The 22938-nt window shown below is 38.9% G+C and overlaps 1 protein-coding gene across 2 annotated transcripts; it reads right to left on the bottom strand.

Annotated features, from left to right (window-relative positions):
* Positions 1 to 2575: 2575 nt before the first annotated feature.
* On the bottom strand, positions 2576 to 21175 carry LOC131248349 (methionine aminopeptidase 1A-like). 2 transcript variants are annotated; one of them, XM_058248606.1, is made up of 17 exons: positions 21016 to 21175; positions 19765 to 19866; positions 17061 to 17111; positions 14924 to 15109; positions 12225 to 12300; positions 11838 to 11885; positions 11690 to 11734; positions 8117 to 8216; positions 7356 to 7407; positions 7205 to 7246; positions 5580 to 5641; positions 5384 to 5482; positions 5081 to 5154; positions 4901 to 4970; positions 4157 to 4222; positions 3976 to 4064; positions 2576 to 3044 (listed from the first exon to the last, which is right to left on the bottom strand). In XM_058248606.1, exons 2-17 carry the CDS (start codon positions 19836 to 19838, stop codon positions 2967 to 2969), a joined length of 1212 nt encoding a protein of 403 aa, XP_058104589.1. In that variant the 5' UTR covers positions 19839 to 19866; positions 21016 to 21175; the 3' UTR covers positions 2576 to 2966. The 2 variants fall into 2 exon arrangements, with proteins under 2 accessions (XP_058104589.1, XP_058104590.1); XM_058248607.1 differs by lacking the exons at positions 11690 to 11734; positions 11838 to 11885.
* Positions 21176 to 22938: the final 1763 nt, after the last annotated feature.

The following is a 22938-nucleotide window of genomic DNA, read 5'->3' as shown; positions in this document are numbered from 1 at the left end:
GACCACATTCAACTGAAAAATGTTGTTCTCTAGAATACATCCAGACATTGGTACAAGACACAACTACGTCTGGCCTGCAAAGAATGAAGTTTGCCTACAGGAATGCAGTTTGCCAGAATACATCATGACGTTGGTATACAACTATTAACCATTGGATTTGCAGTATCTTCCAGTGATCCAAACCGTTTATACCATGATCTCATTTTTTATATAATTTGCCTTCTTTTTCTTTTTCTTTTTTGAATTTGGACGTCATCATGACCTCAAAAAAACAGAACACTTCTCCGTAAGAATTATTTTGAGTATCCCACCCATAATTAGGCCCTTCATATGGAGGGCTTTGGTTATTTAAAAGAAAGATTCAAATCCAATGGCCGATATCTCACGACATTCCATCAGGTGTCGTACAATCTCCACACGCCTCCCTCCTGTCTTGGGACCGTTTGGATGCACTTCCTTGAATCCTAGATTTCCAAAAAGAGAGGTTTCAAGCTTACTTTCTCAGTCAACTAGTTAAAGACACAGGTCACAGAGCAAGTTGGGGAGTCCTGCCCCCAATCCGTATGGGTTTTATCTACACTGTCCATCCATTTTTCCAAATCATTTTAGGACATGTACCCAAAAAAACGAGGCGGATCCAAGGCTCAAGTGTGATTGAATTCCCACCATCCAAGTCTATATGACCTTAATGTGCAGATTGGATGGCAAGGTGGCCCCTAGGAAGGTTTCAACGCTGAGTTTCACTATCACCACTGCTTCCTCTGGTGAGGTCCACTTGATCATTGGACCTACCTAATTTTTAGACTCATACTCTAAAATGATTTTAAAAAATGGATGGACGGCACCTATAAAACCTATAGATCACAGTGGGCCCCTACAGAGTCCCTGCCTGGATATTTAAGACACATCCAAATATAATTAAGAAGATATTAATGACAAAAACAAAGCAAAAATACTCTAATATAATTAAAAAGAGTGCACCTAGTTCAATAAATGAGTGAATACATTATAGTGATGATATCAACAAATTCAGTGAAAGTGCAGATCCATGTCTCTTTACGAAGACTAGAATCGTTTCTGTATGTGACCAGCAGAAGCAGGATGCAATCAGCTCCCTCAAATTTGAGCCTATCTTGCCAAGTAAGTGTCTGTAAAGTACATCTAAACACATGAGATCAACTGCTGTCGTTTGGATCAAAAGGGACTTTTAAGCCTCAGACGGCCTTCAAGAGGATGCATCCAAACGACCCCCAAGTCCAAACGGGAGTACATGTTCTTGGCGTACAGAACACTTGGGAGCTGTGCTCCCACCTACTACACTCGTAATCCAGACCACTTAATCAGTGGCCTAAATCTGTCTATGGCCCATGTGACAAAATTCTCTTATCCATGATCTGGGTGCCCGCGGACAGACGGTCAGAAGTCTACAGCCCAAATTCAACTGCAAATAAATTTACTGAACAAATTGATTACCCGCTCATGACTGTCTGCATATCTAGGCATTTTTTTCCCAAGGAAGAACAGAACGGTAGCCGTTATATTTGAAAATATGGGTTTTTCGTGTATTTATCATGCGGAATTCTAACCATGGATAATGCATATGCTTATCATGTGAATCCAGAAAAATAGGATACTTGGCACAACTGTGCAATAATCCAAACCGCTTATCTAGCTGTCCCCAATGCATACGGGCCAAAATCCAAAAAGATAAAAGATAAAAGAAATGAATGGATGGGCATCGCTATATATTCAAAGGTGGACCTTGCCTTATTGAATTCAAAGCATCACCAATACTTCTTTACCATCCATTTGCAGGTCACCGATTGAACGATTAACATTGCCCAGTGAAAAATAAAAATAAAAAAATCTCCAGTGGCCCATTCAATACAGGCCCCGGCCCACGAGATGAATGGTACAAATAATGGACTTATTGTTCCATGTGCCTCATTTTCATGAAAGGACATTATAAGAGGAAATACAATTAACAGTTTAGTATGGTAAAGGGGCGTTGAAGTAGCACCACCGGTGATTTAGAGTATACTTCGAAAACCTAGAATCTCACTCAATCAACCCCTAAAGGACTCACTCAACATTTGATAATCAAATTTAAATACTGGGAATATACATAAATATTTATAGTATAGGTATAATATATAAAATGGCACAAAAAATTCATATTTGATCACCTGGTTTAATACAATGATCATCATAGGAGATGTCTGGTGTTCAAATCACTAACACCACCCTTCATATTTTATTCGAGTTACTTGGCTGAGTTAGTGTGAGTCAACAACGAGTCTCTCTAAAATTTCAGTCAAACTCAGAATCGATTTTCTCATAGTTGACTCAGCTAGGTTTCAAGTTGAGTCAGCAAGTTTTAGAACTATGACATGCAGTGCATCTAAAAGCACCCGAAGTTCCCTTTGTGATGTAATTTTGTTCCACCCATACTAACACAAAAATAAGTCAACTCAAATTAGCCGATCTCCAGCTTTCCTGGGTAAAAGTGAGCTACCTCACTTGACCAGTGGGTCGATGGATTGAGGTTGGCTAAAAATAAAAAAGTCACCTCAAATTCAAGTAAAAACTAAATCATATCAAAATATGATGTTAGGTTCCACCACCGAATCACATATTTCGAACCATGATTAAGATTACAGATAACAAGCCAGGCACAAGACTGAAGAAGAGTACAAGGGGTCCATCATGAAATTACTTATCAATACACAATTGCAAAATCAGCAAGGTTTACGCTATGAAACTAAAAGGCGGCGATCATCAATGTCTAAAATATCATCGATGTAGAAATAGGCCAACCAATGCATATTGGTGGGTCAATCAAGCAAATATCAAAATGGTAGGACCGCTAGATTCTATTAAAACATTATTAACGGATGTTAAGGCCCATTTGGGTCTGCCAAAGGATAAGCAGACCGAATCTATGTTGTTAGCTTTGGTGGTGGTGGTCATGGGTTTAACCAAGGGTATACATTCGGTGAAGTGGGTAGCCGTGCTGTCAGAACCTCAACCCCGGTCTCCGTAACCTACACAACAACATTAGCTTGTGTGTAAGACAATGCAAATGTTGGTGGCGAATGAAACGAAACAGCAACAAACAAATAATATGATCAAAACCTATTGCCATGCTGAATCACTCTTTTCTCACGAGAACAACTTGAACTATCCAAAAAATGTAAATTCAAATAAAATGATTAAGCATGCCCCGTTAAGTATAATATGCTGGCCTTGTGACATTGTAGTACAAATCTATGCAGAAAAGCAAAAGAGAAACCCCAAAATTCTCAATATTACAGCATTCATAAAAGGCAAAAGCATGTTCTTTTTTCTTTCTTTTCTTTTTTCTTTTTCTCAACAAAGTCAATTTACTCACAGAGCAAAAAGGATTATGACGAGGTCACTCCTGAAGGAGCAGCTCAAATTACAGCCCTTCGACTGACAACTGAAAGTTCCCACCCACCACTATTAACTGGAAATGATTTTGTGTTTGAAGATTTTTTATAACTAAAAAAATGACAATCGAAATCTCACAATGACTTCCTGACTCCTGAGTGAGAGAGACATGAAGCTGCCAACCCAGGAGCTATTGCTCGTACCCTCAACCACTGAAAATGGGTTGGGTGATCCAACAATAGCTCCCTTTGGAGAAAGAGACTCGATATAATCTAAAAACATATTGACTAAATTTGCTCGAATTTGGAAAATGATAAAGACTTGCTATAATCTAAAAACATTTCGACCAAAATTGCTCGAATTTGGAAAATGATAAAGGTTAATTTGTGATAAATGCCTGAAAATGTATCACTGAATCATGCACCCTAATCAGAATACACTAGTCCAATCCAGCAATTAAAAAATTATCTTTATTGAGTCCAATAAATAAAGAGACGTGCTTTTACAAGATGCACCAAACTAGCAGGTCAAATAAATAAATAGAAGCCCAAAATGAAGGCTCACCAGAAGAGTGTGCTCAAACTGAGCACTGCGCTTGCCATCAGCAGTAACAGCTGTCCATCCATCAGGCCATGAGCGATCTCGCCAAACACCTGCAAAAGACGTTCCTTTTAGTATGCAATTGCACTGCTATGAATGTGAAACTCTGAGACGCTTGGCAGTTGGTAAACTCCCAAAGGATTACCTGCATTGATCATTGGTTCAATAGTAAAGGTCTGCCCTGCTTTCATAACACCAACTGCTTTATTTCCTGCCAGTGGTTAAGGTAACAGCAACCCATGCAAATAGCACAATATCACAAGTGAAGAAGAGCTCAAGGAATTCTGCTACCCATATGAAACACAATGGCCACTCGCCAGAAGGATTTTGACTCCTTTCCTCACAAAAAACCAAGGAACATGTCTGTGCCAGATTGGGTTGTTCACTGCTGTGTTTGTGAAATTGCCTGAAAACCAGGCCAGTCTGTTCATTGGGTGGGACGCATGTAGAAAAATGGAAAGTTAAGAGTTGACGAATGGTACGGATTTGACTCACACGTGTCACCCACTGATGAGGCCATCCTGTTCTTTAGGCAATCAGACATGCACAGTGGGGCCCACCTGATGAACAACTTGGATCTTGAATTGGCGCACATGGCGAGACTAAATTGAAATCCTACTCCTAGGGCTAGCAATGGGCAGAAAATCAATCTGTTGAATAGGCCTGGCCAGACTAGTTCAAAATCCAGGCCCGAACTAAACCCAGGCCTGCCCGTTGCTAGCCTTACCTACTCGTCAGAGTAGCCACATGCCCACAGCAGGGGCTGGTTACTGAAATATGCGATACAGTGCTTGATTTCCTGAATTATTCCTACTAATTGTTCGATAACATGTCCATTGAAAACAACTTTCCATATCAGAAAACTTTTAAAAAAATTTGGTAAGGATACTTCCATAATGGGGAATATTTGGAGCACAGTGAAATAGCTCTCCGATACCGTGGCCGCAGTATGATTTGACCTGCTTTTACCAAAACCCAGATCATGATGCATTAAAAAATTTAGATCACTTGCATAACAAAGATACCTGTTTATGGATTACAAGAAGCAGGTTAGAGGTATCACAATTACCACAGAGAGCCCTGACATTGATGCATGCCGATTTATAACTTCCCCTACTTCACGAAATCGAACTCCAGGTTTAACTGAACTTGAGAAAATCAAAATACAAAAATCAATTTGGTTGGTCACCATATAATTAACAGTTTCCACTACAGAACAAGCAATTTGGCAGAGATCTTGTCCAAATTTCGAGAGCCATCATGACCAAATTAATCTTACCCCAAATCAAGTAACCATAAGTTACATGAACAATTCATGGTTTTAGAATCTAATGGACTTGCATTATAAATAAACTAAAAAAAAAAAAACTACCTATGGATATAGCTTTCGCCAAGCACTCATATGTGCATTGGACCAAATGTTTAGATGCTTCGTCAACGTTTCCCACAAAATATGTTTCATTAAGGTCACCTGGAAATTTGATCAATATAAAAGTCAATTGCAAACTTTCTAATTATAAAGTATAAACCAATAAACTGCTAGATTGAAATGTTGTGATGTTTCTCACCATGGACACCTTTATAGTAGACAGTCACATCTACATTAACAATGTCACCATCCTCTAATTTCCTGTAACAACCCCACACAGTTAGTGACTGCCATTGGATGAACCAGCTTTCAGAATTTCAATATATGCCCAAAAAATTTGGCCAAGTTACAGGATCAGCTTAAATTACCCACACACAAAAAATAAAATGTTCTTCAGAAAGGAGATGAGCCAATCCAATCATCAGGTGGGCAAAACATGTACTTTCAAGGCTTTTGGGCAGTTGTTTTCCATGGTGTGGCCCACCTGATCTATGGATTGGCCTGACTTTTGCAGCGCATGATCTTCATGGTGGCACAAACCGGTTGGATACATTGGATGTCATCAAGACATGAGCTGGGCTACGCAATAGCTTGAGACCACAACTAATAGTGGTGGTCTCGAGACCATGACAGCATTCCCCTATATACAATAAACACGTGTGCATGGGTGCATGTGTGTTTGTAGTGTAAGAAATCTCTTTGGTATGAACGTACCTACCCACGTACGTAGGAACATGCACATAAAGATGCACGCACACAAACACATGCAGACAGATGCACGCATGCGATACACACGCAAACATGCATGCATCTGCATGTACATGTCCGCATGCAGGCACACACACATGCACATGCATGCATGTGCGCACACACCCACACGCCACCCACCCGCATAACATAACATTGACTAGAAACATGAAAGTGACTGATGTAATGAACATCAAATGAGCTGATTCTAGTTGGGTCTGGCTCCATGGCTCAGTGGTAGACACTCTGTTTCAACACTGAGATCATGGGATCGAGTGCCCATGTGCTGTGGGTTTGGGTGTGTGGGTGTGTGGGTGTGTGTATGTGTGTGTGTGTGTGTGAGAGAGAGAGAGAGAGAGAGAGTTGTTTGGTTTCCATGGAAACAATCTTAAGAAGTCCCTGTAGGCCTCTTGTGTATATATTATATTTGTACGTATGCATTCCAGTTAAAAGAGAAAATAAACTTCCTTGCCCATACAGTTCATTTACATCAAGGGTGAAACAAAAAGATCCATTACAGTGGATTTTTCCTTCGTGGGTATTGCAGTTTGGGCATTTCTCACATAAGGCTAATATGAGGAAACATTTTACAATAAATACGCTAGTTTTAGCATAATCCCAGTAACATGTGGCCTAAACAGTCTGAATAGCAGAGCCTGGTCCACATTTAAAAAACATTGGTCAGTCCATGCAAGGCAAGGGTTAACCATGAACAGGGAAATCCCTATAGCAGTTGTATTGTATTATAAAAATAATAGAAAATAGTCATGTGTGTGTGTGTGCCTTGTGAATGTATATCTGTGCATATACCAAAGGCATCTGGATACTAACACCTAAGTTGTTTCGAGGTTTTCTAACCGAAAATTTACTTGGTCTTTGATAAATGCTGCACTGTAAGCTGGTTTTATTGCTTCACTAATTATTGTTGATAGGCATTATAGTAGCCCTTGATACCCACTCAGTGCTGCCAGGAAATGGAATGGATATTGTAACTAGTGAGGCAGAAGATTCTGTTCTTTCTTTATGAGATGGAAACCTGAAAATGGTAATTAACAACTGACTCAAAACAATACGTGCCTGGCATCAGGAATTCCGTGGCAGATAACCTCATTAACCGATCTGTAGACCCAAGGAAAAAGAAGAAAATACTTATTTCAGCAATAAAACCACATTTTCTTTCTTTAGTATGGAAGCCAAGTTAAATAATAAATATTGAAGAAGTACCTACGTGCAGCAAGACTTTGGGAAGAAATAATAATTTAGTGGAGATGGATACCCTCCTGCACAGTGATAAGGAGATCCAATAACTTAGTAAGTAATGGGCCACAGGTTAATAATAGTCAGCATTGGAAGTATCCATCTTCAACAATAACCATAATTATAGAACCCAGAAAATGTCTGTGAGCTTTCAAAGCATTCCGATGAGAGAGAGAGATGATGATGATGGTGGTGATGATGACGATGACGACGACGATGATGATGATGATGAAGAACAGACTAAGGTTCCCTGCAAATATGATATGCTAAGAGATTCTTTTGTTTTAATAGGAGCAGGATCTCTCTCTTTCTTTGTTTCTTTTTAACAGATGAAGGAGCTGGGCATGCAACAAAATCAAGCCAATGGAACTACATGATGAGAGAGAGAGAGAGGTGTTTTCAAGTTCAAATTATAAAGTCAAGTTGCAAATAAATGTCATGAGCTTGGCAGGTTGAGGCATGTATTCACGTTGTAATCTATGGTGTCTCAGCTTCTGAGAAAGAAATGCATACATGTCGCTCTCTCCCTCAAAAAATGCATACAAACTCAAGCAAACCAAAAGCCACAGTGGTTTTTACTAGAGGTTCACTCGTCAATAATGGAGAAAAATAGATTGCATTCAATCACTCAAAATAGCACATTGAATAAGAGTTTTGAGAAAACCAACAAGAGTGCTAAAAACCATTGTCTTCAGAAGTAATCATCACTACTACATGACAAAGACAACTCACCAGCTGCAATTGTGGCCTCATGGACAACATCATCAATTTCATCAGTTGTCACTCCAGGTTGAATTACACGAGCAGCTGCATCCAGAACCTCCCTAGCAATCTAAATACAATTTTAGTGAGAAAAATAAGTTATCCAACTGAAAAATAAATACAGGAGAAGGTCTTCCAGATAGTCAATAGATTGAAGGCCAATGCATGAACACAGGCAACAACCTTTGCCAAACACAAAAATAGGTCAGATGTTCACCTAAAAAAGAGGAAAAGAAGTACCAGCTTGACTGGGACTCATCAAGTACCAACCGCTAAGTGAAAAGAAGAAGATTCCAGAGATACTAGGTGAGGGCCCGCTTCAGCAAATCACCATGGGGATGATGCCCATGCGGCCCTTAAACTCTTGGGATCTCTCATGGCAATAACGGCAACAGGAATGAGCAAGGACAAGCTTTGTGAGAAGTTGAGGGTAGTTAATGTGCCTCTATTTATAGGCTCCGGGTACCTATTGATCAACCTTGCAGTGGTCCTAGTTTCCAACTGAACCTGCTTTGCACCCCTCCTAATGAACTACTACTTAAGCCTTTGCGTCCCTACTAATGAATCACTAGTAAAGATCGATGCCTTTCTAAGTTGGCATCGTTGCTCGATAATGGATGTTGTGTCGTTCTACGGTCAAATTTGGTGAGGCATCCAAAGCTCGTGGGTGAACGGAAAACATGCCCTCCCGGTTTATCAATTGTGGCCCATCAACCCTTTTGGACCAAGCTGTTTCCCTTTGTAACTATATAAATTATCCATTAGGGTGAATGGCAGCCATATAACGCAATTTGAGAATGAAAATCTTGACGGAACCTGAAGTCTTGCCTGCGATGAGAAGAGCTAAGAAAGGATGTAGAACCTAGGAAAACAGAATTTGGATTGGGATTTCAAAATCTAAACATCCCAAACACTCAAAAATGAAGAAATACTCTAAAATTTCTCTTGCAAAGTCAGAAACTACTTTACAATGTTCAAATAGGTATTAATAGATATCCTAAAACAAGCTCCAAACTAACTTCTAAGTAATCATGTGATTAATGTGCTAACCACAACTAATAGAAACAACTACTAACAAACCTAACTTGTAATAAACCATGGAAATTACCACAATATCCTCCAAACCCAAGCTTACAAAATTGCTCAAAAAAGTATTCTTTACATCATCAACACCCTTAATGGTCCACTTGACCCCAATTGGTCTTTTCTTCTTTTTTTTTTTATTCCAATGGCTAAGACAAAACCATGGATAATGCACCTGTATCACCATGCTGGTCTGGTCCTTGGGCGTTGTTGCATTCAAACGTGTCCAGCCTCGTTAAAGTTGACGACCTTCAATGTTACTTAATGGGTATCATACCCATACAGCCTAGTACTTACAATCGTGGTTGAATGACAAAGTACACCATAAAAAAGAATCAAAGGGCGTACTAGGAAGAGGAGATATTAGATTGCGCCAATGTTCAAATTCTTCAACTATCAAGTCAACCACTTCGACATGATGGAATTCTTTACAAAATAAAGCTCAAGAAATCAATCAATGGCCGCCAGAAAATGTCATAAAACAAAATGTAGGTTGGGCAACACTTGTAACATTTCTAAGAAGAATTTTAGGCAGTAGACAGATAAAGAAGCCATACTGACTTTAACAAGAGTTAATCCGTTCTCAGTATAGATCGGAGGAGCTGCTTCAATTCCTTTTAGCATATACTACAATTAGAGACTTAGAAGGTGTGCTCACCTACCGAGAGGATAACGCCTTTGATATTTTTTTTCTTTCTTTTTTCTTTTTCTTTTTCTTTTTCCTTTTTTCTTTTTTGGGCGAATGGTTTAGATTAAACAAAAGTCGGAAATTGCAGAATAGGTTGGAAAGCTGATCCCAAATAACTAGGAAGCTGAAAGACCTATAAAGGTCTATCATCTTCTACTTGTAGGCAAGAATATTGTGGACATTTGGTAATCCAAATACCATTTGCCCTATCATTCTCATTTAGGCTTCATTTTGATAGATTCATTCATTTGCTGAGTTTCACAAAAATGGCAACTAATTTTCCCCATGTCTTACAATTAAAAGTTCTTTACATGGCAAGGAAATATTCATGAAGATCATCATTTGAAACTCACAAACACATTATTATCATCATCAACTATTTGGGGTCAACTTATTTCTCATGGTTGCTTGGTGTAAGTTTGATGATTGGCTGCCCACCTGACATCGTCAACCCCCTTTGACAGGGCTGGGGACTGGCTGATGCAATTGCTACCAGACAGATGCAATTGAGTACATGCTCACACACTTCTCATGGTTGCTTGGCACAAGTCCTACGACTCGCTGCCAACTGAAATCAACCCTCCTTCGATAGAGCTTGGGACTGGCTAGTGCAACTGCTACTAGACAGAAGTATGAATGGAGTTTGCTACCAGGTGAAGGATGTTCTCACGTGTGCACACACCAAAAAACATCTCAATATTATGGGTCAGGTTCTGATCAGGTCTTGGTGTATCATTGATTCATTATTCAGGCTGGTTGGGGCTCAGGTCTTATCGGGTCAGGTCCTACCGGGTCCAGCTACCATCTTTTAGGTCATAGATCCAGATCCAGATCCAGTCAGGTTCACATACCCACCGGTCTCACGACCCTCCCTTCTGGTCAGGTATGGATTGGATTCTGGTCTGGGTTTTGTATTCGTTCTATAGAACAGGTCATGTTTGGGAAGGGATTGGGTTCAGTGCCATAGAACACATTATAATATTACAGTAACTGGATATCCAATCACATCCAACATGATTAAAATAAGCCAGGTACCTGACAGTATGTGAGACCTAACCTGACCCAGTTTTCAAACAGGTCTATTATCATCGACCTGAACTTGAGCAGAGACTTCAATGGGTTAGGAAACCCAGAACCGTTTAAATCAGGTTAGGTCCAACAGACACCTGCAGGTCCGGGTACCGGTTGACAGCCCTAATAACAATGCCAGAAAACATAATGCAGCTGCTGAACTATTCAAAATGTCTTTTGCTGATTAAAGCTAATGAGATGTAAACCATAATTCATCCATATCATTACTATTTATTTTTTTTTCATTTCAAAAATAAATAAAGCAACCAAGAGAGTTTTCATGGATATATTATATACACCGAGCACCCCACATCTTTCAATTCAAAACAGCTGAAGCACTTCAAACAGACAATCATAGAAAGAAGTGACAGCAGAAGCAGCTATAAAATATAAATACTACGTGACAAACAGACAAAGGGATCTGATAAAGGCTACTACGAGTTCTTTAAGGTTTGAATATAGTTGAATAGCACTTCAGCTATGCTACTATGAATCATGAGATCCATCAAAGCATGTAGCTAATCCACTCCAATTGTAAGAACAATTTCGATATTTAGCAACACCACATAAAATAGTAAGCAAGCATAGTAGACATTACAGAAATCTCATTTGGCTACAAAAGTACTACGTAAAAAGCCATATTTGCTTAACCGCGAGTTAGGAAAAAGTTCCTGAAAATTCAAACTAAAAAGAGCACTCACCCGACAAGTTTCTCTCATTCTCTCAATTTGCTCTGCCGTTTTAATCTGTAAGATAACCATTGCAACAGAAAAGAGAATATCTCCTATCCCGTTAATTTCTGAATACATTTTGGAAAGACACATGGTTTGAATAAAACTTAAAGCTTACCTCCACGACATTCTGTAGGTCGCTAGTTGGCTCAATCTTTGGCGTTCCCTGCATTTTTTTCAGAAATAGTGTGACCAAATTGAACATGAATGACTATTCCTTAGCACTATCTATAAATAGGTTAATATGTATGTGTTACTTTGTGTGTCAACTTACAGTACTATTGACAATCTGATATATTTAATCACATGCATACATAACAAATGGACAGGCATGCCGGGATCAGATGCAATCATTCAATAACATTCATTTATTTTGGAGGACACAGGGAAAGGAATGTATGTGTATGGAAGCCAGTATCATGATCATCATCCACTTGAACTTCCACAACGTCTTCTAAAACATCAAAAACAGAAGCTAAGCTTCAACACTCTAAACAAGACTCACATCAATGGCCCAATCAGGTTTTTCAACGCTTGCAGGTACCACACGCCGGCTTGATATAGGATATGGCCTTAACGTTCTGTAAATGAAAGATACGTGTTATTAAGCCAATAATTAACATAAAATTAAAGAAACGTATTTTTGAGCTCCAGATAATCACAATTCACAAGAAACAAACAAAGGAATGGTTCGGGCAAAGCAGTGGTTTTCTGAAACAAGGATATTTGGTGTTCACTTCATATTTTCACAATCAGAGACCATATTTATATGAGACGCCATAAAGCGAACATATTTTGCTCGAGTCTTTTGCATTGCAACAGCAATTGTGATGATAGCACACTCTAAGTGTTGGTATACTTTCAGAGAGAGAGAGAGGGAGAGGGAGGGAGAGAGAGAGAGAGAGAGAGAGAGACTTATGTGAGGGTATGTTTGGGTGTTTCTGCTTTCAGCAATTGAATGTGCTCTACCAATGCACGAATGAGATACAAACAGGCAGCACTCGCAATTTGCAATGCAGAAGTCGGAAAATGGACATCCTTATGCGTCTTCTTTTTCAATGCTGCCCAGTTGCAGGGGCAGAATTGATGTGTTCTGAAGAAAGTATCAAACCAATCACATTTTGGGCTACATCCAAATGGTCCGGAAATGCTTAATACAACTTAGGAATTTTACCAAAACTTACCTACTTAAAATGGAATTTACATTCCGGTACCTTTTTCAAAAAAGTTTTCAACAAGCTACCTAATTAATTTAAATATTTATCATTAGGGTACCTTCCGTTAGATTTCTTAGTGCCGATTCAGGTTGGCTGATGCGGGCAAAGGGGTTAGCAGCTCGGGTGGGCCCCACTGATGTTTATGTGTAATCAACCACGACCACCACAAAAGTCATCCCATGTTAGGCCCAAGGCAAAAATCAGCCCCATCAATGATTCAAGTGGACACACGATGGGAAATAAAGGGATTTCATATAATCATCATGGTAAGCCCAGTAAAAATCAAGGTGGACATTTCTCTCCCAACTGGTTCCTTTGGTGTGGCCCACCTGAATCACAGGTAAGCCTGATTTTATGGCCTTGGACCTGACGTGGGATTACACATCTAATGATCGGAGTGGAGTTCACATATGCGTCACGGTGGACCCCATAAAAAATCGAAGGCGGTTGTCCCTCTCCCAACTATTCCAAAAAAAGCAGAAATTTCCACTGATATATTAAAGAGGGGAATTTTATGGGACACACACCCTTGATTTTTGACATAACCCACCATGATGTGAATGTGAGATCCACTCCAACCATTAGATATGTAATCCCACATTAGGCCCAGGGCCAAAAAATTAGGCTGACCTGTGATTCTAGTGTGTCACACCAAGGGAAGCAGTTGGGGAAGAGACGTCTACTCTCTGTTTTTACAGGCCCCACTGTGATGATCGCACTCCAACCGTTAGATGCCACACCAAAATTTAGGCTTGGGGCCCAAAAATCAGGTCCATCCGTAATTCAAGTGGACCACACCAAGGGAAACGGTGTCGAGAGTAAGTGTTGTCTTGTACATTGTTTCCAATCGTGCGGTCCACCTGAATCACAGAGCTGAGTTTTGGTACCTGGGGCTAACAAGGGGTGACACGCCTAGTCCTAAGGGTGGATTTCACATAATCATCATGGTGGGGCCCACCTAAGCCACCGACCTCTTTGCTCGCACAGCTAACCCGAGCCACCGTTAAGAAATCTTACGAAAGTAAACCTAATGATAATTACTTAATTTTTTTGAAAAATGTATTGAAATGTAAATTCTATATCAAGTAGGTAGATTTTTGAAAAATTCCCTACTATTTATCCTATAACCTATTGCGTTCTACTAAATTTATGATTGCCAATCTAGTGTCAAAGTAACTCGCATGGCAGATGCCAAAATCAGGTTGCTGCGCATTTACTGATAAAGATGTGCAAAACACTAGCTGAAGAATAGGTATTCATCTCAAATGCAATATGTATACAAGTTTTGCATAGATAACCTTCAACAAAATGAACAAAGAATCCTAAAGATCACTAGCTGAAAAAGGTTATTCCTATTAGAGAATCGTAGAGATCACTAGTTGAAAGAAGTACCGGAATAAATTCTATATCAAGTAGGTAGTTTTTTGTAAAATTCCCTACTATTTATCCTATAATCTATTGCACTCTGCTAAAATTATGATTGCCAATCTAGTTTTCAAAGCAGCTCACATGGCACGAGCCAAAATCAGATTGTTGCACATCACTCACAAAGATGTGCAAAACGCTAGCTGAAGAAAAGGTATTCATCTCAGATGCAACATGTATAAAAAAAATTTTAAAAGATTTTGTATAAAAGTTTTGCATCCATGCCATTCAACAAAATGAACAAAGAGAATGCTATAAATCATTAGGTGGGTAATGACTGTACTCCAAATGTTGGTAAAAGGTGTTAAGAGTATATTAGGATAATCTTCCTAGATTAGGATTGAGATCTCTCCAAATCTCTATAGATTTTCCATTTCTTCCATATATTCCTATTATTCTCAGTAAAATAAACAAGTTATAGTTTTCACAATGTAGTCTCTTGTGGTTTAACAAAAAGTATATCATTAAACTAAAATCTAAAATCATAAGTTTGTGACTAACATAAAAATTAGAAATAATTCCATAATGGCAAGCTCACATAAAGACAAAGCATGATAAATACCCTGTCCAATCAAAATGAGGAAGTTTGCTTGTTCGAGTCTGGCCTTTCTTTAAGCAATAAAGCCAACCGTTGCTAAGTGCAGCTGAAATTTGTTCATCTGGAGTACTTGCTGCAAGTCTCGACAATTTCAACTTCAAGTGCACTGATTTATGAGAGCTCCATGATTCCTTGAAACAGTCCTGAGTGCTGCCATACAACAGTACTTCATAAATATAGGAAATAACCAGAAAATCATAAAGCACAAGTTCAAACTAACTTTGCCCAAATGAGTTGGTATGGTTGGAAAAGTAAAAGGTAAGGTATTCCATATCGGTAACGGTAGCCATAACAATCACCACCATTACCAATACGGGCATCCATCGTAATGGTAGGATATGGGAGCGTAACGACTGTTACAACCCCCGTGATGGTTGAAGAAAAAAAAATGTCTGAAAAAATCTGAAAAAAAAAATCTAGAAAATCTAGAATAATGTAAATATTTTAAATATGTAGTCATTTTTTATTTTAAACATGTTTATGGTAGCATAACAGTCCACTCTTTGATGAGGGTGTTATATTGGGCTGTCTAGTGAATTTATCAACACGGTTATGTGTCTCTAGTATTTACACATCACAATCAAGCATGAGAATTAGAAATCGAAAAAAAAAAAATGCATATATACCACTTTTTCAATTTTTTGAAAAAAGACCCTCACAACTTTTATTTGCCCAAATCGCTTCAATATGCTATTTTAATTGTAAAAACTATACTACGGGTGATCAAAATATGTTGTAAAATGATCTAGGAAAGTTTTTAGAATGAGAAAAGTGAAAAAATGAGGGAAAATTGGATTTACGTAGAAAAAAGAAGTGGTCATTTTTCGACCGTTACAGGGAAACAGTCGTTATGCTCCGTAATGGCCATTACGGCCCCTGTAACGGCTGATATGATCCAAAAAATCAACTGTCCCATTTCACCCCTATATCGCATAACAGTCACAGCCATTACCTATACACATCAGCCTTTACGACCATATCATAACAAATACAGAACACCTTAGTAGAAAGTGAGGAACAAGAGAGGCCCAGAAAATGTAACTAGTCAAGTTTAGCATGCATAGGTTCAGAATCCAATCACACATAACTTGTTCATCAGGCTTACCCGCATCACCAACATTGTGATGAATACATAGCATTGTTCCACAATAACCACCAAAACCTATGTTACAGAATACAAAACGCCACATGGGAAAACAAATCTTGAACAAATATGCAATCAAAAGCACCATGAACATTACAAATATATATATATATATATAATCAAGTTGCAGTTGTGGGGCCCTCTGCCCCACCCAAAGTCTTCCTAACACTTACAAAACCACTTTGAATAGGGATAAAAACAGCCATCACTATTCCAAGTCTCATAGCATAACTCTCAGAAATTATTTTACATACTATATCAACTAAACTGATGGGCAACAATTCACTGCGTCTAACCACATTTTTTTAAAACAAAAATAATTGCCAAAGAAACATAAACAAAAAAAAAAAAAAAAAGGAGACCACTATACTACAGGTTTCCCATTAGAGCTGCAACCTGGGTTTGGGTCAACCCCTACCCGAGTTGGGTTTGGGCTGGGTTAGGTTCTCAAGGTCCATAGGTTGGATTCGGGTTGGAAAATGCCAACCTGACTTGAATTTGGGTTGAGCAAATTCGGGTCGGGTTTGGTCTGGTTAGGAATAATCACATGTATTTGATCAGGTTGGGTTGGGTTGGGTCAGGTCGGGCTGGATCGGGATGCAGGTTGAGTCCTCTTGAGGTTGGTTGAGCTCCCTCATCTTACCCAACCCACCTGTGTTGCACTCCTATCTGCCATGAGATGGATCATTGAACACAAAACCCGTCTTTCACATGTGGGCCATATTATCCATGTTGGACGCAAACAAGCATAGGAAATTTGTATTGTTATGTAAGAGATCTTGATGCATGTACGTAACAAAGCCATCCACAGCCCATCCATTACCTCTATTATAGCTAATATCCTGTTGACAGTTCCATTGTAATGTAATTACGGAGTAGATTCTTTCTCATTAATGGTGATTACTGAACATAATATAATACAAAAAATGCTTCGCAATGCAGAAGATTATCACAAACCAGAAAGCAGCACTTTCTCGAGGTAGCCTTAACTCTACACACTTGGGGCATCTGCATGCAAGAAAATTACATAATTAAAATGGGGAGTTCAAAGCATAAGCATTAAAAAACTAACCGTTCTCTATACAATTTGTAGAGTACATGAATCTCCATTCAGCATCAAGCATTAAAAAAAATGCCCTTCACGTATGCAGTAAGAGTTCGCAAACAAGTGAGAGAAGCCTAACAAGAATAATGTCAAAGTCAATGCCACCATGTTATCAACTTCTATTATGGGTCGTTTGGCCGCAAAGATTCAATATAAATTGGAATTCAAATCACAATTACAATGGAATCCATGTGAATTGAAATCCTCAGCTGTGTTCGGCACCATGCAGATGGATTCCATGTGAATCAAAATTTTGCATTTGGCATGCTCCCTACATGAATGAGACGAATTCTCACACGTGGCCCACAGTGATGTTTATGTGAAATCCACCCTGGTCCATGATTCAGGTGGACCATACGATTGGAAATAGTATACGAGGCATCCCTCACCCAACTATTTCCCTTTGTATGGCCCATCTGAATCATGGACTAGTGATTGGGGTGGATTTCACTTAAACATCATGGTGGAGCCCACTAATTCTTGAAGTCAAATTCAGGCCATTTCATGCAAAAGTCATTAACATGAACACATGCACGCGTAAGAATTCCTCACGTGTGGCCCACCATGATGTTTATGTAAAATCCACCCCAATTACAAAGTGTGTCACGCCATTTTAGCCATAAGGCCCAAAATTCAGCTTGTTCCATAATTCAGGTGGACCATACGATTGGAAACGGTATCTGGGGCATCCCTCTCCCAATTGTTTACAGTCGTATGGCCCACCTAAATCACAAAAAGGGCTGATTTTTACGCCCCATGACTAGAATGGGGTGACATACCTGGTGATCGGGGTGGATTTCACTTAAACATCATGGTGGGGCCCACTAATTCTTGAAGTCTGTTTCAAGCCATTTTCGTGCAAAAATCACTAACATTAACACTTGCACGCCTAAAAAATTCTCACACGTGGTCCACCATAATGTTTATGTAAAATCCACCCCGATCACACTCCATTTTAGCCATAGGACCCAAAAACCAGCCCAGTCCATGATTCAGGTGGGCCATATGAAGGAAAACAGTAATTCTCGCTCTCCAACCTGTTTCCTTTCTTGCAGCCCACCCAAATCAAGGATGGGCCTATTTTTTGTCCCGAGGCCTAAATTTTAGCTTCACGCCTAACAGTTGAAGTGGATTTCATATAATAATCACGGTGGCCCTGAAAAACAAAATAGGCTCGGTGTCCCTCTCTTGTGTCATTTCCCTTCATATGGCGCGCCAACTCACGAATTGGGCTGATTTTTGGGCACTGTGACTAAAAGGGGTGACGCACCTGGTGAACGGGGTGGATTTCACTTAAACATCATAGTAGGGCCCACCAATTCTTGAAGCCAAATTTATTTAATTTTCATCTTGACGTCATCGGTGGTAATGGTTGATAATGGGGCTTGAAATCACACTTCGATCCAAGGATTTCAAAACGCATGAATTGGTGGTAAATAGAATCCATTTACCACCATCGTATACCATCCTAAACGCCTCTACTTTTTGCTTTTACGACCGATTAGGTGAGTAACACCATTTCCATGCTATCAAACAACCCCTCAACCATTTGCTGGTTCACTGCCCATTTATTTCCAAAATCTGGGCAGATTTCTGTGCGCAGTTCAGCCTCTCTTGGTCTATTACTGGATCGGCGGAAAGTCTGCTCCCAGCGTGGCACCGGGTTAGTTTGGAAAAAAAGAGAAAGCGTATATGGAGAATGTCCATCCTTGCAATCTGGTGGTCCATCTGGATTGAAAGAAACGAGAGATGTTTTGAGAACTCCTCAAACTCTGCGGAATCAATATCAGATCGGCTAAATGTTTAATCATAGAATGGCCGGTTAATGTTCCTTTGTTGAAGGATTACAATTTCTGTTTTCTTTTAGTGTAGTGGCGTCTGCCCTCTCAGCAGGTGTCCACTGCTTTTCCTGTACTAGTGTTTTCTCCCTCCTTTAATAATATTTAGTCACCTTTCTCCAAAAAAAAAAAAAAAAAAAACCCTCAACCAATAAAAACAAGTAAATGAAAGAAACATCTTTCACATTATTGTACGAATAAATAATGAATATTAAGCCATAAAAATGAATCCATGACCATTTCACATGTGAGCAAAATCAAAAGCATGACATGTACACTCAATCAGGTGCATGCAAAGAAATCAATGAAACTAGAAACATGCTGAAAATCATTCACTGGGAAGCTTTTCATTTACTAATGCCGCCAATTAGGTACGAACCATGGCATTAAAAAACGGTTACATAATGGCCATGACGACAATGGTAGTAACTATTATGCGATACAGGGTTGTAATGCCCGTTCTTTAGAGAGAGAGAGAGAGAGAGAGAGAGAGAGAGAGAGAGAGAGAGCCATAACGGCTGTATAATAGTCATAACGGCCATTAAGGGATTGTAGCGGTCTGTTACGAGGCAGATACAGCTTTTTCCTCTCTTTTTTACCATTATAAGGCTGTTACAGCCTGTATTGTAATAGCCATTAAGGCCACAGTTACAGTGTTACTGTTATTGAATACCTCGGCAAAAACAAAATGTACTCATATGGATGTAGAAGAACATACTGGAGATTAGCAGGCTTGCCACAACGAGCACAAGACAAAGTTGATTCCACCGGCGCATTTGAACCTCCATCCATTGAACCGACTAATTTTATTTGACTGCACCTAAAACAAAAATGTGGAAACAGCATTTAGACAAAGAATGGCAGGGATAAGGAGACGTAAAGTTCTTAGATGGACATGCACTGTGAATTTAGGAAAATTGCACGATAAAGATCATTGTAAATTGATTCAAAGATAATATAGAAGTTGGTAAATCTCTTGACTGCCACCATTAACAGTTTCCAATCTATATTGAATTAGATGGAGTGGATGTGTATTCAACATGCTACACAGAAGCACTCATCTCTTCCATCGATCAGTTTGTAATCAACTTGATTTCACTAAGAGTGGCTATCAATAACTTTTATCTTACTCTGGGATATACAAAGAAGTGGTGTATCCAAACATACTCCCATGAGTTGTTTTAGACTCTGTTGAAAATACCAAGATGCTAGGAAAGCATTGCACAACTGGATAAGTGGCTCAAAACAAATATAGAGGGTATTTTTGAATTGCACGCAGTATCAATTACAATGGAAATTTTCATTTCCAACTTCATGATCTTCCTATTCCTCGCTCTCGCTAGAATTAATTCAGAATCTAAGAAGATATAAAAAATATAAAAAGGCGTCAAGCCAATAATCTTGGTTGGGTAATCAAGAAACTAATATGAAATGCCCTAAGGCCTGTTTGGCAGATGCCTAAAAATGAGTTCATCTCATTCTAGTTAATCATAATCATGTATTAGAAGATAATATTTCTTTTTGGTAAGGACTAAAAACAATCGTGATAACCAAGAATCATGATCTCTGTTACATGATTACAGTTAACACAAATGAGATGAACTCATTTTTAGGCATTTACCAAACAGGCCCTTAATTAATTGTTACGCCCTGTTTGGAAGACGCCTAAAAATGAGTTCAAATCATTTTAATTAACAGTAATGATGTATTAGGGGCCGTTTGGATGCCTGTAACTTGTTTAAAATGTAAGAAAGTTACAGGTGACTTTCTTACAGTTTGTGTTTGGGGAAGAAATGTTACAGGTAACAAAGTCTCAACCTGTAACTTTCTATCAGGTAAGATTGCAAGAAATGTAACAGAGGAATTAGGTGTTTTCCAAGTCACAGGTTACTTTGTTACAGGCAACCGCTATCCATTTCGAATTTGGGAGAGGGTGGTGGAAACGCAGCTGCATTGAAAGTCCACCTACCTGCTCTGACCCAACGTCTCGTTCTCCCTCTCTCAGCGTCCCCTTCCCTCTCTCTCTCTCTCTCTCTCTCTCTCTCTCTCTCTCTCAGCGTCTCCTTCCCTCTCTCTGCTCTGGCAAGGGAAGCCCTAACCCTTATCGTTTTTCTTCTGTATTTTTGTCTTTCCTCGTTTTTTTCTTTTGCGTCCAAGTGCGGAACGGGGCTGTTTGGCAGGGCGGTTTCGGATGCCTAACTGTGGGGCCCACACTGATGTACTTTCCTTACATCCAAACTGTCCATCCGTATTCAAAGCTCATTTTAGGATGCGAACAAAAAAATGAAGTTGATCGAAATCTCAAGTGGGCCACACCACAAGAAACAATCTTAACTAAATTCCTACTATTAAAAACATCACGGATCCACTGAAATATTTATTTTCCATCTAACGGAATCGGTTTGCTTAGTGAGCAACTCACTACGCTAGTATACTATACGAAGTCCACCAAAATTTATGTATTTTATCCCCTCCACCCATCCATTTTCTCATATAATTCCAAGGCTTGAGCACAAAAATAAAGCATATATAATTTTCAAATGGACCGCACTACAGGGAACAGTTGACTTGAACTTCTACCATTGAAAATTTCTTAGGCCAATAAGTTTTGGATCAAGCTTATATTTTTGTTTTCTGTTCATCCATGCCTATTCATCCATGTCTGTATAATCTTATAAACAGGTTGGATGACAAATAAACATTACTACGGGGCCTAGAAAGGTTTCATAGGTGGAAATCATTATCCTAGCTATCCTATGGTATAATCCACTTCATCTTTGTATATGCGTCAATATTGGGCTTAACCTCTTAAATTAGATAGAAAAACGGATGGACGATGCCGATAGACCACATACGTTAAAGGTGGGCTTAATTAAGTTTACTTAGTACGATAAGAGCATATTGACTAACTCAGTATGCAATCCGATTTCTCATCCAACCTATTAACAAGGAAATCAAATCTCTTATCATACTGAGTAAACTCAGTTAGGCCCATAGTGAATGTATATGATTTATCCATGCTATCCATCCATTTTTCCAGCTTTTTTTAGGGGTTGAGACCAAAATTGAAGCAAATCCAGAGCTCAAATGGAGCATACCACGTGAAACAGTGGGAATAATGATGTGCATCATTGAAACCTTACTAGGCCCCACAGTGATGTTTATTTATCATCCAACATGTTCATAAGATCATACAAACATGGATGAAGGGAAAAATCAAATATAAGCTTGATCCAAAACTTTTATGGCCCCCAAGAATTTTTCAACGGTAGAAGTTCAATTCACATTATTTCTTGTGGTGTGGTTCATTTGATATTTGGATATTCTTCATTTTTGAGATCAAGACTTAAAATTATATGGTAAAATGGATGGACAGATTGGATACAATACATAAATCATGGTGAGCCTTAAAGAGTTTACTCAGCACGTAAGAAGTTTTTAATGGTCAATTACCATTGTTTCCTATACTATGATCCATATGAGATTCAAATCTTCTTATTTTTTGTATCATGTTTTAAAATGATCTTTTAACATGGATGAACAATGTGGATGTAAGAAAAATACATCACAATGGGCTCTATAATTTAGGATCTCACACACCTTAATGGATCCACTCAAGTTTGACTAGCGAAGTTAGCCAATAACTATATCACTACTAGTGGGTGCTTTGTGGGCCTCACCATGTCGCATGTGTTTTATCCATATTATTCATCAATTTTTTCATATCATTTTAGGGCTTGATCCCAAAATGAGCAAACATAGGCAGATCTCAATCTCAGGTGTTCATGATTAAAAACCTCCTAATGCTGACTATAATGTTTATTTGATGTCTTACCTCATGATTATGACATAAAGACCAGAATGAAGGAAAAAACGAATATTAATTTGATTT

Source organism: Magnolia sinica, chromosome 6 (genome assembly GCF_029962835.1).
Source record: "Magnolia sinica isolate HGM2019 chromosome 6, MsV1, whole genome shotgun sequence".
In the NCBI taxonomy this organism is placed as follows: Eukaryota; Viridiplantae; Streptophyta; class Magnoliopsida; order Magnoliales; family Magnoliaceae; genus Magnolia; species Magnolia sinica.
Note: the sequence above shows the minus strand (reverse complement) of the source record. Positions and strands in the feature narration are given on the sequence as shown.

What these genes read in the sequence shown, in the direction of transcription:
- LOC131248349 (XM_058248606.1), bottom strand. Translation starts at nt 19,838, where the DNA reads ATGGATGGAGGTTCAAATGCGCCGGTGGAATCAACTTTGTCTTGTGCT. An exon ending in GAATGAGAGAAACTTGTCGG is followed by an intron (nt 8,217 to 11,689) that starts GTGAGTGCTCTT and finishes AATTGTATTTAG; the next exon opens with ATTGCTAGGGAGGTTCTGGA. An exon ending in TGAGGCCACAATTGCAGCTG is followed by an intron (nt 7,408 to 8,116) that starts GTGAGTTGTCTT and finishes ATCACTGTGCAG; the next exon opens with GAGGGTATCCATCTCCACTA.